The sequence below is a fragment of the Thermobia domestica genome, chromosome 9 (assembly GCF_964235325.1).
Source record: "Thermobia domestica chromosome 9, izTheDome1.hap1.1, whole genome shotgun sequence".
In the NCBI taxonomy this organism is placed as follows: domain Eukaryota; kingdom Metazoa; phylum Arthropoda; class Insecta; order Zygentoma; family Lepismatidae; genus Thermobia; species Thermobia domestica.
The window spans coordinates 86,231,112-86,247,759 of record NC_137462.1 but is presented as its reverse complement, the minus strand read 5'-3'; the positions used below and the strand labels follow the sequence as shown (position 1 = coordinate 86,247,759).

Below are 16,648 nucleotides of genomic sequence, written 5' to 3'. Positions count from 1 at the left end.
TTTTTGTTCATCACAAAAGGAAGGCTTCTGTTTATGATAATAGTACGAATACTTCACTGTATATTAATTTAAAACGCTATGCAATTTCTTTGTATTGATATATCATTGCATTATGACAGAATTCCATCGGGCACATCGTCCGAGCTGGCTGATCTCCTGCTAGGACTTTTGAGGAGGAATGCTAAAGACAGAATGGAATTCGATGCATTTTTTAGTCATCCCTTTCTCAAGAAACAAGGTCCAAAGAGCACTTCGCCAGTTCCTGTGCCTAGCCGGCAGGTGTCAGTGTGTTCAGAACCTTCTCCTGGTACTTGCCCGGTTGGAAGCTCTCCTGGAAGTGCCAAAATTCCTAGTCCTCTTCCAGGTTGGTATGGTTGCTGATTCAGTTGTATGCACTTAATGTGTTCCAAATTATTTATATCCATATTATATAGTCTTTAAAAGTGCTTAGTAATTTTTAAGGTATTAGTTAGGTTATTGGTGAACTGTCCATTTTTACAGGTTGTAAGAAACTGCAGTCTGTGGTAACCTTATACTAAGGATACTTTTTTATCTTTTAACTATTAGATCACGAGATAGATTCAGATATTCTTTCAATTCAGGCAATGAATTTAATAATACTGAAGGGAGAATTCTAATTGTCTTATGCAGGAGATACATCAAAGTCCTCATGAAGTAACTATTATTTGCAGTCAAATTAGTTAAAAGGGTGTTTTAATATTAGAGGTTGATTACAAGAAAAATTGTTACAATGAAAAGAAAGTCTCGAACTTACCACAATTTAAAGTGACCAAACTATCTGCATGTTTCGAAGCGCCTTGCTCTTGGGACTTTGTAAAGGAAGAGGGAGAAGGGAAGATAAAATTACCAGCTAAATGCACAAGGATAGTGGCAGATTAGAACGCATCAGTTAAAACCTGTCAACTCCGCGCAAAAGTAGTAGTCTTTTGCACAGGCTTAGGTAGTGCTCTTATCTCATGATTTTATCTTTTCTTCTCCATCCGTCCTTCTCCTAATACCATGTCACCCAAAAGAATCCAAGGCACTAGTAGATAATTTTGCCAGTTTCAGGTATTTATTCTTTTTCTTTTAATTAAGATATTTTAATTTAAAATCAAAGACTTAACCTTGTAAGTATTTTTATTTTATGAATAACCGCACTGTTTCAGTGGATAACTTCTGTCGCTGTCGACGGTGGTGAAGGAACTTTTCGCTGCAGTCACATTACTTTATGCTTTTAACTTTTAATCTTAACTTGTAGTATTATACTTCTGTTACTAGTAAATTTCTTTGTTTATATCATAATTAAATTATGCGGCCATTTGTTTCTTTAAGCAAATATTTGTGTAAGATCTTTAAGTTTACAAGCTTGTAATGAAATTGTGAAAGAGAAAGAAGAAAGGTCGTATTTGACGTTCCTGGCTTTAGGGTTTAGAGTTCATTAGGGTTACTTAAGAGCCTTTTGAGACATACGTGCACACTTTTTTACTATTTTTGAGTTATATTTTCAATATTTTTCCTTTCTAGTACGTTGAAAATGATTCAGATAACAATTTTGATAATATTTTCTAAGCTTCTTCTTTCCAGAATTGTATATTGTTTGCTTTTTTTTAAGAGCAAATTAATGAAGTATATCCTTAGCTCGAGAAACCGTGAATAATATTCATACCAGAAAAAAAAATGACATAAATTGGTACGAACGTAATCAGTTTTACGTTCTAAACAATTTTAAGGTGGTTTGGTGTTAAGACCTGGGTAAATATATCTATAAGTACTGTTTTGGTAAATTAAGTTCTCAAGAAAGGCTTCATGAACATTAAATTACTCTTTACTTACTGTAGTTCTATCTGTGATTAACAGTGTTGTACTTCCGTGAAATCTTTCTTCCGTTTTCTTTTCTTTTTCTTCTTTCTTTCTTTTTTTAAATTCCTGTTTTCAATAATCATTGACTTCATTATGCAAATTGTTTCTTGGCAGGTCATCTTCCACCTTCTCCAGGGCCATTATTTCCAGAACCTGGTGGGTTGTCTGATGAAAGAATGTCTGACGTGCCTCAGGGGAGTAGTCCTGCAGCAGGTAAATTTCATGCTTTATTTTATAAAATATAACATTATACATTTATTCTTGAAACCAACAAGATAAATGTTTTTGTATTTGTATGTTTTTATATGTATTTGACAACGAGAAACCACTTACATACGTGCAGTAAATAAGTGTAATTGATATTAACAAATTATATTAAAAAAAAAAAAAAATAATGTTGTGAGTTATAAAAGAATATTCTCTCCGTCAAACTACAAACAATTTATTGTAACACATTTAAGGTAAACTTTCAATACAATAAGAAGACTGTTTCTCTGTATTAACATATAATGATAACTACAAATAAATCGAAGAGCTTAAAATTCCGTTTAAAATGAAATACATGATTCTTTGTATAGATTAGTGAAGAATATATGTCCAACTTGAAAAGCGAACGACGACGACGACGACGATGATGATGATGATGATGATGATGGTGATGATGATCGATTATTCAGAGCACATTACTCACAACTGATTTCATGTTATTAAATTAAAATCTCACTGAATGACTGAATGAGGTACAATTTAAGTACAGCATAGAAAGAAAACACTTCTTGAGAGTAGTTGGTCCATGGACCCACACAGTTTGCACACGCTGTGCTATCTAGTCTGTTAAAGGTATAGCACTGTTGAATATAGCAGTGAAGTACATGGAATTCGAATTATTTTCGTGCATAAATTTATTCTATGAATTTTACACGGTTTGAAATAAATAATTTATTGTTTCTGTAAGGCGCAGCGAATGGAGTATCAAACATTAATAGTATGTGATATTCTATATTACTGATCAACAATGGTTCATCTCTATAATTCAGGTGAGCTGTTTAAGAATAACGTAAAACCAATTGTGTGAGTGTTCATGTTAAGTTTACATATATCGTGTATAGCTTTTTCATAATTTCTGTTTTACTCCCGAACTCCTTACTAAGTGCTGAGAATTGGCTACACACTAGTGAATAAGCATAACATATGAAAGTGACTATTTGTCTTACAATATGAAGTGGGTGTAGTATGATACTCGTAGTCAGTATGATAGTTAAATAGTTGTAAAATCGAGGGAGCTATCTAAGATCACCCTTCCAATCACAAATATTGCTATGTGTATGGTTTATAGTTAATCGCTTTTCCCTCATTTGAGGCCAGTTTTTCACTGCGGACCATTATTATGGACGTTACGGTGGAAAATTATCGTAAATTTGGCCGTGAACAGGAACCCTGGTTATATGACATTCGTAGAAATTCAGTAAATTGCAGGATAATATTCTACAATATATTCCACTGCCTTAGTCACTTCTTGCGTCAGAGAAAATTCACTGACAACAGAAAAGTATGTCTTGTTGATGACTTCTTTAAATTATAACTTTATTTCTTTTGTCACAGAATTATGACAAAAGGTTTTTCATACAGTAAGTTTTTTCTTCTTCAAAGTATGTATTATTTTTATCGCAGCATTTGAAAGATAACTTACCTGACTCGAACATTCCAGTTGACTAAATCCAATGCATTCAGAAATCTAATTTACAATATATAATAATTATTTCATCTTGTATGGGAGTGTTATTAATGGATACTTAAATAGGTCTTGTTAAATGGCACATACCCGTTTTTAACAATAACAGGTTTATAGTTCGATTCTAGCTCGTGCCAAGTAGTTCCTGTGGTGGACTAGCACCATGTGCGCAGGTTTTATCGAGATTCTCCCGTTTCCTCCCACTTTCTTCAGTCTACCATTTCGTTCATTATCATCATTAACGTAATGTATATACTGATCAATGTAATGGAAACATGTAATGCAGCTTTTCAGATTAATATGACATGCACTGCTTTCCTTGCTTGTCTTATTCAGAATAGGTCTGATTAAACGTGAAATGGAGTCATAGAGGTCGTGAATGATAGCAAGTGGAAACGTTACACGTTTCTGCGTGTAGTGTATCACCTAGTTCCGTAAGAGAGAATGGAGGTGGAAATCTGCGCTGGATTTGTCTTCAAAACGGAGCACAGATGTTCAATCACATTCAGGTTCGAAGATTGGGCGGACAAGGGGTATTAATCAACTTCATCTCGATGTTCTTCAAACCACGTTAGAACAGCTCCAAGCTGTGTGAATGGGTGCATTATCCTGGAATATGGCGTCATTGGCCGGAAACAACTGAACCATAGGATACACAGGGTCCCTTAAAACGGCGGCATAATCACGGGGAGTGCCGCGACAGCTAAGCAACAGCATAGACACTCTAAAAACCAGGATATTGCGGCTTACAGCATCAGAGGCGCTGCCTTGTTTATCAGTTAGGCGGAGACATTGTGGATGAAATGCTCGTTGGAGCGCGCTTATGGGTTGAACAATGACTTACCTAACTATAGCACACATTACGTTATTAGCGGTCCATGTTACGTGTTCGCGGCAACATTGGCGTCGTTCTAGAGCATTGTGGTTTTGTATCAGTGATTTCGTCCGTACAATCCGATCCCGTATGTCCATATTGTGTGAGTTGCAGCGGACTGTCCAACTTCAGGTTTTTCCATAGAATTGATAAGAATGCTAAATCTTCTTTGGTATACTTCTGACAGGCTTTTCTGATTTTGGTACTTCTCTTCCAGGTTCCCCTGTCTCAGCCAAAGAACAAGAGATTACTTCTAGTCCAGATGAGCATGATGATTTCGTTCTTGTGCCTGCAAACATTCCTTCAGATCAGTCGTGTGACAGCAATTGTTCTGAGAGACATAAGCACGTGGACTATATCGAGTATGTAGATTCAGAGAAGATAACATTTCTAGATCATTGAGTTTTACTCTTAAGATGTCATCATTATTAAAATGAAAATAAAATAAAATTTTTGAGATTTTCCTATACTGTAAACTGTGGTTGAATGACAATTTTTTTCAGTACGAGAGAAAGTATTGTATTTTTACCATTTTGTGGTTCCTAGAGACACAGCTATATTGCTAACCAGAAGACTAAATTTATAACTCTTATGTAAATTACAGTAATAGTTTAAGTAACTTGAAAGTATTAGTTTAAACTGTGTTTGCTCTATTTTTAACAACAAAAGTTCACACTTTTAACCCTTTTAGCTCTTAAATATTGTTGGAACGTTCTTCCAAGGTTGTAAGTAAATTGGCAAATTTAAATAACATGTTTCATCTTAACGAGAATGTTTGTTGTGGGAGGAGGAAGAACTATATCAAGTTACTCAGTTTATTTTAATATAAATTACAGAGGATTTTCTAGTCGTTATTCATGTTAATAAGAGGGGAGGGGTTCAACTCAAAACACACACACACACACACATGCTGTGTTAAGTCATGATTTTAAGATCCAAGTATCTACTACTGTCACATGATGCGCCAATGTTAGTTAATTGTATAACAAGATGACGTAAAGCCTACAGGTTTAAATGTGGCACAGCGTGTTTTAATGTAATTTATTGTAGATGAAGGTGCAAAATCAAATGATATTCATAGAAAACGTTATTAATATGAATAGTTAAAGATAACCGTATGTCAGTGCAAGACTATCTGCTGAATATCCGATGAACGATTGTAGTGAGTTTGAATCACGTCGGCTGGAATAAACTTGCAGTCCATCATTCAAATGTATTACTGCGGTTAAGTCTCATTACTAAGAAGTTAAACGTTTCACTCTATTTTACGAATTCATCCACAAAATGATCTATCACAGCATATTGTTTCGCGCTTGCACTTATAGGCTTGTGTGGCATCTTGTTTAAGAAGTGACTCGTATTGCCATGTGATGTTGGTGCACCATGCAGTAATGGGATAGTTGTATTTTATAACCTTATGAACATGACTGAAAAATACAATAGGATCTATGTGTTTGCGTGTAAGACAAAATACCGGTTTGACTTGAACCTTCCTCGTACTAGATAAAATTCTCATCACTTGTCTTCTCTACAGGCCACTGCAAGGAGCGAAAAGTGGTGCAGTAGCAAATCCTCTGCCTCACCAGAAGCTCTCTTCCCAAAGTCCACAATTGGCAAGTCCCCCGAGGCCTAGTTTTCTTCCAATTTCAGAGCAGGCCATGTACCAATCTTCAAACCAGGCGTCGTCGAGGCTCTCTTCGGAACCTATCCCTGTTCCTACACAGAAAGAAGTCTATAACCAGATTCATGGTAGTTTCTGTGCAGAGTTTACGCGAGGAGCAAGGGACAATAACAATGAGGGCCTGACCATGCCATCCAATTGTGGATCTCCTCACCACAGAAATGCTAGTCCTTCGTCAAGTCCACAGACTCCATCGAAGGTATTAGTCTTTTTGTCTTCGCAAGAATTTAGTGAACAGAGTGTAACGAATAAGAGTTTATTCATGTGCATGACATTTATAAATGTTAACACGAAGTTACTATAATGAATGAGTGCATGTCGAAAATATTATAACGGAAGTTCTATTTTTAAAAAGTAATTTCCTAGTAATAAATTTTCACATTTAAAAAGTTCTAAAAGTAGAAATCTGTGAAAGTAATAGAATAATATGTAAAGAAATGCATGCTATCAAGTGTAGTATCATAATATTTAGATTTAATCCAAGTTTGTGCGGATAGTTCATTTAATTATCGAATCTGTCCTTACTTCTTTTTCCATATTGTTGAAGTAGATATTTTTAAGGAGATACTAAACTAAATTTTTTCTTGTAGAGTGCGGTTCCTCGTTCGGAACCCATCAGTATGAAACGTACACTTTCGTGTGATTCTCACAGAACAGGACCGGATATAAGTTCTCTTTCCCCTCCAGCGGTAAGTTGTATTTATTATTATTATACAGGTTTAATACATAAACCTTCATTTTAGTAACGTACAATTCCTTTGCATGATGTGATGAACTGACTGTTAATTTGTAAAAGAATCAGTCTAGTAGCTTATAGGCGAAATTAACATGAATGTAGTTATTAACTATTAGTAGTGAAAGAAGTATATAGTGATAATTACGCATGCAGTATTCTTTTCTGTCTTTTTCTCAAACTTAATTGATAAATTCAATGATTCAAATTCTTTAAAGTGAGTTTGATGTTCGTAAAGTGCTAAGCAAGCTAACAATTCTTTCACGGTGTGCGATGCCTCACTTTAGCATTTATGAACAACAGCAATAATAACAAAAAGTTACAATAATTGTTTTTGGATTTAATATGAAAGATCAGGCTATAAATTGTGATTCAAAACTATACAGCTCATTATTTTATTCTTCTGATTATAATTAATTTTCGGATTACAAAAGATAATGAATAAATGATGTCCATATAATGTAATTGTCATAAGTATTATCCAGATGAATTAAATGGGACTAATTTCATTAATGGAAAAAGGATTTTTTTTTAGTTGTAATTTAGGTCAAGCAACTAGTACAATTATATTGAGACGTCTTCTCTTGCAATTAATCGAACTATTGAATAAATTTATTTCAGTACGAGTGATAAAAGATGACGATTCCGTTGATAACCACATAGCTATTGATATTATCGGGCAAAATATTTTCTGTTCAGCGTAATTCTTTAATCATGCTTTAAAAAGAGCTGCATTTTTGAACAATTTAATTTATAAAATTCAGTCATGTTGAAAACATTTTTTCTTCCTACATAGGTGCAGTTTATGATGGGAACACCTCCTAGTGGTGGACGCCGCAGGTCAGCGTCGGGAAGTTCTTGTGGGACCCCGCCTCCAGTCACTACTTGGCAGGTTTCTCCTGTGTCACAGTGTGGGTTGTCAGGCCGTCACACACCAAACAGTTCTCCACTGAGGCGATCAGGTAATATAAACACTTTTTATATTCTTGTAATAGTTATGAATCAACAGCTAATGACAGCGGAGGACCGAATCCAGGCTTTTGGATTAATTTGTCTTTATACTTTTTTCTCCTCTATCGAGTGAATTGCTTAGCAAACTTGCTGCTGTAAATATAAAGTGTAAATATAAATACGTAGATAATAATGATATAATTAGTAATAATGTTTTACTAATTATTCGTGTAATTTCTTTTTCATACTTGCTTCAGAATTCCTTTTGTTCTAACTAGGAACAATATATTATGTTATGCAATACTGCAGGGCTCATAGCGAGTCACTTTTTTTTTTTTTTTTTTTTTTTTACTAAAAGTTAATTTTTTTCAAGTTTGTCACTAAAAATTACTTTTTTTCCCCCAAATTTGTTACTAAAAGTTACTTTTTTGGGAGGTAAAGTTACTTTTTCGTGTGATTTGTTTTGCATTGGCAGTTTTCTAAGAAAATTATTATAAAAATAAATGGAAAAAGACAGAAACTTGTTGCTCATTATTCTTCTGAAAGTTTCAGTACTTGCTGCCACATGTGAAACAGTCAGCTTTATTCTCACTTCAGCTTTTATTCTGTCTAAAGTACAGTGGATGGTTGGTGGATGCTTAAGCTCTCAAGATGGGGTTGAGAACCCTTCTGTGACTGTTCTTTCTTCTATCATAATAGTCTTTGTTTTCTCTCGTAATAGTTAACGCTCCGCTCAACTTTTGTGGGTATTTGTGTGGTTCATAATGTTCTTATGTTATGCTTCTTGTATGTTCTTCTTAAGAGTAGGTGATGAATTTAAATATTTCATGGCTTTGAGAACTCTGAATGCTAAGTTAAATATAATCTCTTCGATGATGAAAATCGGAAATAGGCCAGAACTGGTTCCACTTACTCAGAAGCTTCTTACATCTGCTAAGTCTGCTTACCGTAACTACAAAGCATACTTAGAAAACCTAAGAAAGGAGGAAGCTCAAAAAGAAGTAAAGAAGAAAAGATGAAACAAAACAACAAACAGAGGTGATGGAGAAATTGACAAAGAGAAAAAGGGGCATGATTAAATTTTGGTCACTTTTTCGTGTGCTTTTGGTCATTTTTCAACTATTTACAAGGGACCAGACAACTATGAGCCCTGAATACTGTCACTAAATTTTCAGTGTTCAGTCATAGTTGAAACTGATTTGGTGCTATTTCTGTGTTTTTATTGCCGTAATTAGTAAACATATTCAGTACCGACTGTTTTCATGTTTGCTTTTATTTACAGGCACGACATCTCCTCACTTCGGAGGCCCATTGTTTGCCGGTGGGACCAATATCCTTCCTCCAATTCTTGGATCCCCAACGCGTTTGTCGAGTGGTATGGACGTTGATAATGCCTCTAATGTTAACAGTGATCGTTGTGGCAATCTAACTGATCTGACTCAACCTCCTATAATGCCGTTTGGAACCCGAGCCGTAACACTACCAGAAATCACAGGTAATTCAGCTTTTGGAGCATTGATATTATATGTAGTTTCGTATATTTTCATCCTGTAATGAACTGTGTTTCTCCTCTGTCTAGGCCATTAAAACTAAATTACTGCTAAAAACGGTACTCACGTCCCGTTGCTTTCGATGTTGAATTCGAAGGAATCATACATTTTTGACATAAAATTGAATCTTCATAAGGTTATGATTATTTAAAATTTTAAATTGTGGAGTTCTTAGAATAGTTAATAATTTTTCCAATTAACTTGGTCATTATAGTAATACAAATTTCTTTTCATATAATATAACTACAAAGTTGCAGAGAAAATTGTCTGAATGCAATCTTCGAAATCATATTTTCTTGTAAATTCCAGTATTTATAATCGGAAATTGACTCTATCATTGATACAGATATGTATTTGACAGCAGTAGCCTTAGACGATTTTTAATTGTTTTTACTATAATTCCTGACTAAGAACAACGTGATCGATGTAAATCTTTGAACATATTTTTCTTCGACATTTTTGTAGTTTTCTCTACATTATAAATTTTCTACACTTAACATAGATCACTGTCAATTGAGAGAGTTCAAATGTTTTAATAAAGGGTACATAACACACGCCCACTGCGGCTTAGTAGTTGAATTCCTATAGCTAGTGCTAAAGATCCGTGGATTTGATTCCAAGTAGAGAAGGATAAAGTACTGTCCGTAAGTTTTCTTGGGACCCTTCCGTTTCTTTCACACTTCTCATTTCAACAATTCTTCCATAATCATTTACTTAGAATTATCATACGTTACCTTTAGCCTACAGAACATAATATTAGTATGTTAAACTATAGCATTTTATTTTGTTTTTTGTAATCTTAATATAAAAGTTGTAAGATTCGAGTTCTTTTGTGTAAAGTCTGTAATTCTGTTCATTATAGTCATTTTGATTTAAAAACAGTATCTCGCACTGTTTTTAGTAATTTCCTGTTCTTGGTCACATCATAGTGAAGTGTAAGGTAAGATTAACACAAAATAACAGTTCAGATGATATCCATGAAACAGCATCTTCCTATATGGTTGTGCGCTAATCTTTTGATTGTCTTAAATATATCGTAGCGTTATTGAATTGAATAATCTAATTAAAACGTTATTTACTTTGTAGAAGCAGCAGCTGTGCAGAGAAGACCAAGTTTGGGTTTCTTTACTGACACTTTAAATGAATCTCTCCCATTTGGCACATCCCCACCGGGTATGGAGGGTCCAATCATGTTTGTCGCTCCTGAGTTACCGGAAGAGACGTTATTGGAGGTGAGTTTTTATATATATATATATATATATATATATATGTCATTTGTTCGTAATTAGGAGGACAAGATCAGTGTTCAGTTTTGATTCTGAACGTTAATTATTGGATTCTCTTACAAACCATGTATTATTTCACATGCGTGGAATGTACTGGGATTGATCTTTCGATCTTGAAAAGAGTGCTCTACAACTGAAACAGTACAACCTTTTAAAGTAGAAAATAATACAATATAAAGGAGCTTGTAGTAGGTGCAAGAGATATTTAATTTTTTTTACCATAGTGTAGAACAGAATCCAAGATGGCGATCTCTTTAGGACACTCAGATCGCAAGTTTCCGTAAAATTAAACGAATACTTTCGTTTGTTTGTTTGTGCAATGAATGTAGCTAGTTTCCTTAAGATTTCGGATTCTTGTCAAATTAAAATTAGGATAGCAAGACTAGGATCGTAATTCTTTTCAAATACGTATTATTTACTTATGTATCAAATTACCAGTTGATATGTTGATGTTATTTGAAATAAATCAGCATTTTGTTTGTAATTACAATAAGGTACAGGTTTTTCAATAATTTTAGGTGGCTAGAAATTGTACACACTTCCTTTTGTTATTATTATTTTTGGAATAAATGTCTAGTAAGTATAGTATCCCCGTGCTAAATAGTGTTTTTTGTTCTCTTTAAATTGCAAAAGACTTCACTCAATTAAAATTCAAAGTGTGAAAATGACTGGGAGACTGAGCCGGTAATCGAACCCGTCTCCGGATATTTTGGCGGTGCGCCTACTCAGTCCACTCTCTGAACAGCCATACATTTACAATCTTCAGGTCGGTGCTCCTACTTTCAGACCACATGAACTATACCACAGCTCTTACTTGAATAACTTGCGTCTGTGTCAGTGAATACCTACAACCGTTCAGCTCAGTATTATACGAGAAAATGGGAAGAATAAATAGTCTCCTATAATTCACTCAAATTAGGTAACTCGTTAATCATTCGATAAACATTTTGACTAGGTTTCACACACTGTTAAAAGTAATCTGCTACTGATATATTTCCTTTTCACATAAGCTTCGGAATAAATAGGCCTATTTGGCAGTGTTCGAGAGTTTTCTTTCTTTCTTTCTTTTTTTCTTTTTTCAATCTCTGTTAAACCACCAGAGAACCACGTGAAATGACGAAACGGGGCTAAGGCAAATGTATTCATTGGACGTCGCCCATCCTCCACACCGGTAGACAACCTCTGCCATACTCATTTCGTCATCTCAGGTAATTCTTCTCTGATGGCGTAGCGGAGTTTGAAAATATAGCCCTCGTAGTTTGCAGTAACTTGATATGATGTAATTTAATTTAAGATACAAGTACTGTTTAATTATTCAGAAGTTAATTGATAAAAGCTTTGGTAACAGAAAATAATATATATTTCAACGTGGCTGTAGCTAGAGTAGCTGAGGTGGACCTTGGTCTGCAAAAGCTAGTTAGTAAAATACAACATACTGAACAACCACTACGTGTCCAACTCATTCGTTTTACTATGCTTGATTTTGGGACGATAGAAAGGGTTTGTGAAATATAATAGTGAGTAAACTAAGTGAAACTAAACAAGAATCATTGAAGACTTATTCAAAGAGTGAAAAATGCGACACTGAACCGGACATCAAACCCGGTTTACCGTAACAATGCTCTACTCGGTTTGTTAACAGCCACGCATTCTTCTCCTTTGAACTTCGTGTTCTTATTTCAATTTTCTCTTCGAATTTTCATCGAGTTTGCATCTATAGGTAATATGGTGTAAGAAAATCTGTTAATTTTCCTCATATAATTAATTGAAGATGCAAACGCGGTAAAGTTGAAGATGCAGTGTACTTCATTTTGAAGTGCAAACAAGTAACAGTATAATCAAACGGTTAGAGTATATAAGTGATTTAAATATAACTGTGGTCATGAGTTTGCCAATCCATAGAAGGAACCTCCAATGCTTCTTGTAGATCAGTACTGACAGATCTAATGATGTTTATTGAAAAGCAGTAACCAATCTTACGTTCCATAGCACAGAAGTTTCTGAAGAGGATACAAAAGTTTAAAACAGTAATTCATACAATTGTAATACATTGGGAAATTTAGTGAATTTTATTCCATCCTTGTAGGAAGTTAAGAACTTTTCCGTTTTGTACTTGAACTGATTGGAGTAAGCATTTATTATTATTCCTTGCAGCGTGAACATAATGAAACTCTGGCAAAATTGAACTTCGTGTTGGCGCTTGTGGACTGCGTAGTGGAATTAGCACGATCACGAGGGACACCTCTGTCTGCGTTGACGGAGAGTATCAATCGAGGGGACCCACCACAAGGTGCTGAAGGCTCGCGACGTGCGGAACAGCTCGTGTTGTTGGTGCGAGCATTGCAATTGCTGTCCTCAGGATTGAACTTAGCTACACAAGAACTGAAAAGTGGGCAACTGCAACCATCATCTACTGTTAAAAATGGTACGTATGTGTACAATCAATAGTGAGAGTGGTAGTAATGAAATTTGTAGTCATTCATGTATGAAAGTTGCAGTATTGATAACTGTTTCATTTAACTATTGACTAAATATTTTTTCATTTAACTATTGACTAAATATTTGTATTTCAAAAACAGGAAAGTAACTTCTGTAAATTAAGAACTTATCTTGGAAATTTGTCTCCATCTGAGACTCTCAGAGTAAGCTACTGAGAGCGAGCGAGAGAGAGAGAGAGAGAGAGAGAGAGAGAGAGAGAGAAAATAAAAATCTGGCGTTATAGGAAATAATTCGTTCATGTATTGCTAATTATTATTATTATTATTTTAAATATCAACCTGCATTGGATGAAATTTATCCTCCCCCTTTTCTCTCAGCAATCGTAATATAATGTTTTGATAATTTTGATGTTCTGTCCCTAATAACTTACTATATAATATAAAATATTTTCAGTTGTAAGTGTATTAAATGAGAAGTTCCATTACTGCCTCACAACGTGTAAACAGTTAAATGCTCCAGGACTATTACAGAAGGCAGGTGTAGATCCTGGAACTACAAACATCACTGCTGACAAGTTACTGTACAATTACGCAATAGAAATGGTAAGAAATAATTTTTATTTTATTTCTTAAGTTGATCAGAGATATTTAGTCTGCTATTGACATGAAAATACGAAGGGCATACTGAAAGCTGTGAGCAACACTTTTTCACAACCGTAATCTTTATTTGTAAGTGAAACCAAATGTATTATCTCAATCTACAGACCTTTCTTTCACTGTTCCACATAGTCTGTTTTTTTTTTAACATTCATTTTTCCCATCGTTCTGCAAGTTCGAAAATACCCTTGCGATAGAATTCCGTTCCAGCTGCCCGTTGACTCTGACGCACTGCTTGCCGAATATCCTCCAGTGTCTAGTAGCGATGGCCTCGCATCTGTTCTTTCACAAAAACGAAAAGATGGTAGTCGAAGGGTGCCATGTTGGGGCTGTAAGGAGGATGTGAAAGTGTTTCCCACCCAAATCTTCTGATCTGTTCCATAGTGGCACGTGCAATTATGCGAACGCGCATTATCCTGTTGAGGGATGGTCTTTCCAGGACGTTTATCACGCAATGCATGACGGAGCTTCAGAAGTGTCTGGATATAGCGAGCAGAATTTATGGTTTGTCCTTGCTCAAGAAAGTCAACCAGAATGCAACCCTGTGCATCCCAGAAGACGCTCCCCATAACTTTCCCTATCGATTTCACTGTCTTCGCTTTCTTCTTCGATAGCGAATTCAAGTGGTGCCATTCCATATTCTATCGTTTTGTTTCAGGCTTACAATGATAGAACCAGCTTTCATCTCTAGTCACAATACTCGTCAAAAAGTCATCACCTTCATGTCGAAATTTCTGAAGAAGGGTTTGGGCAGTGGTTAGTCTCTGACATTTGTGGTCGTCGGTTAATAAACGTGGGATCTAACGGGCACAAACCTTCCGATAACCTAAACTGTGAATCATTTCTTGCACCGCACTATGTCCAACACCAAGTTTTGCAGTGATTTAATTCACAGTGATACGCCTATCATCCCTAATCAGCTCATCAATCCTTACCTTGTTGCGTTCCGTGAAGGCAATTCGAGGGGGCGCGCTGCGAGGCTCATCTTCGATACTCGTGTTTTCATCCTTAAAATGTTTCACCCACCTTCTAACATTGCTGACACCCATGCATACAACTCCATAGGCACACTGCAGTCTGCGGCGAATGTCAGAAGCAGATTGGTCCTCTTTAACAAGAAATTTAATCATAGTACACTGTCGAAATCAAATATCGTTGCCCGCCATTTTGGAAATCCTGCCTGTGGTCACGTGCTAGCAACAAACAGCGTCAACGTCTGGAAAGAAAGAAAGAAAGGTCTGTAGATAGAGATATACAACTAAAGATGACGGTTGTGGAAACATGTTGCTCACGACTTTCAGTATGCCCCTCGTAGTTCTATGTTCTTCAGTTAATGATGGTTCAGATTGAGAACATAACAGATATTTTAAACTGTAATTGTAATTATATAGTATCTTCTCTCGCTAAAAGTTTCATTTTTTTTCAATAGTTGTTTCTTGAATGCGGAGAAAATTTACATGTATACATCAGTACTGTTCGACAATGAGAGGCTTGATCGCTTAACTCACTTCATGCTGTGAAGAATTGTTGGACTATAATTGCAAATATTCGGAGGTTTTCAAGTAAAAGAGTGGTTAGCATACATGATTCGTGTTCCAAGACACAGGTCTTGCATTCAATCGCTGGAAAATTTGGTTCACTTCGTATCCTCACTTTCCATGCTTTTCTCATTCAGTGGGTTCTGTCTCTTATTGCTTTAGTAGTGAAAAAAATTAAAGTTAAAACTCTAATCAATCAAGCAAGAAAATGCAAAAGGAACATTTGCACAAGATATTACGGAGAATCTGAGAAGTTGATAACTTGTATAGTTCTTGAAATGTCTGCATGTCACAGACGGAGAACGATTTATTGCTTGTAAGTGCTAGGTCGTAGTTATTAAAGAGATTTTCGCGGAAAATTTGCATTTTAATGACTTTTCAGCACTGAGATCGCTATAACGATGAAACAAATAATAATAGTTAATACAGCAGTTGTTAGAATGGTATTAATGTCTGTTTCATTATATGATTTTTTGATTGAAAGTCAAATATACCTTATATATTAATAGGCTAGCCTTCTCATCAATAAATAGAAATATAAAGGAATAGTCATACTACATTTACAAAATGTAAGTATTGGGCGGCAGCCTCAAACTCAAAATGGTGTGTGGGAGAGAAATGGAGATGGGTAGTAAACAGGTAGCTAGAAATGTAGAACCAATAATGACATAAGGTCTGTAAAATCCTGTTGCTATAAAGAATGTTGAGCCATAAACAGCATCTGCAATAGTAAAAGGAGCTTCATAATATTCATATGCCTGTAATGCTGTAAAATATAACCCTAGAAAGAGGTTAGTAAAAGATTTGTGTTGCTTGAATGTGATTTGCTTTAGGTATTAAAAAAGGTAAACATACAATTTAAAGTGGAATCTGAATTACAGAAGATTGCCTACGATAAGAATAATGACTTTCACCAGCCGTCCCGAGCGACACATTTAATCACTCTTATGTTCCGATGCACTGCTCCCTGTACTTGATAACGGTATCAGTTGAGCTTGATGCGAGAAACGATGAAGATAAAAGTGACACCTTTGTGGAAGGGACTCATTTGTGGATTTAACCGCCAGCAATAGTGCAATGAAAAGAGTTTAATCCTCAGTAAAGCTAGTGTGGGTCTCATCGTATGTTGATGTGCCCAACAGGCCTCTATGGTACGTGGTTGGCCAAAAAGTATGAGGAGAACCGACTCTACCCTGTAGACACAGGACAGTTCCCTAATGCAAATTAATTTGGGCATACGACACAACATTTTAAAGGACATAGTCTTCAACATCATCTGGAAGAATCTTGCATTGCAAGCGCAAACAATACCTTATAGAGCGCCACATCCAGAAGAGGTTTACCA

General features: G+C 35.4%; 1 protein-coding gene across 2 annotated transcripts in view; it reads left to right on the top strand.

The window, feature by feature from the left end:
* Atg1 (serine/threonine-protein kinase unc-51-like protein Atg1) overlaps positions 1-16,648 on the top strand; it is a 48,694-nt gene that overhangs the window by 26,406 nt on the left and 5,640 nt on the right. For both annotated transcript variants that reach the window (XM_081771464.1, XM_081771465.1), the window contains 10 exons: positions 120-364; positions 1,978-2,076; positions 4,687-4,831; positions 6,004-6,349; positions 6,741-6,839; positions 7,680-7,845; positions 9,117-9,329; positions 10,471-10,616; positions 12,825-13,095; positions 13,563-13,711. In XM_081771464.1, coding sequence (XP_081627590.1) covers positions 120-364; positions 1,978-2,076; positions 4,687-4,831; positions 6,004-6,349; positions 6,741-6,839; positions 7,680-7,845; positions 9,117-9,329; positions 10,471-10,616; positions 12,825-13,095; positions 13,563-13,711 — 1,879 coding nt within the window. The remainder of the gene's footprint in view (positions 1-119; positions 365-1,977; positions 2,077-4,686; positions 4,832-6,003; positions 6,350-6,740; positions 6,840-7,679; positions 7,846-9,116; positions 9,330-10,470; positions 10,617-12,824; positions 13,096-13,562; positions 13,712-16,648) is intronic.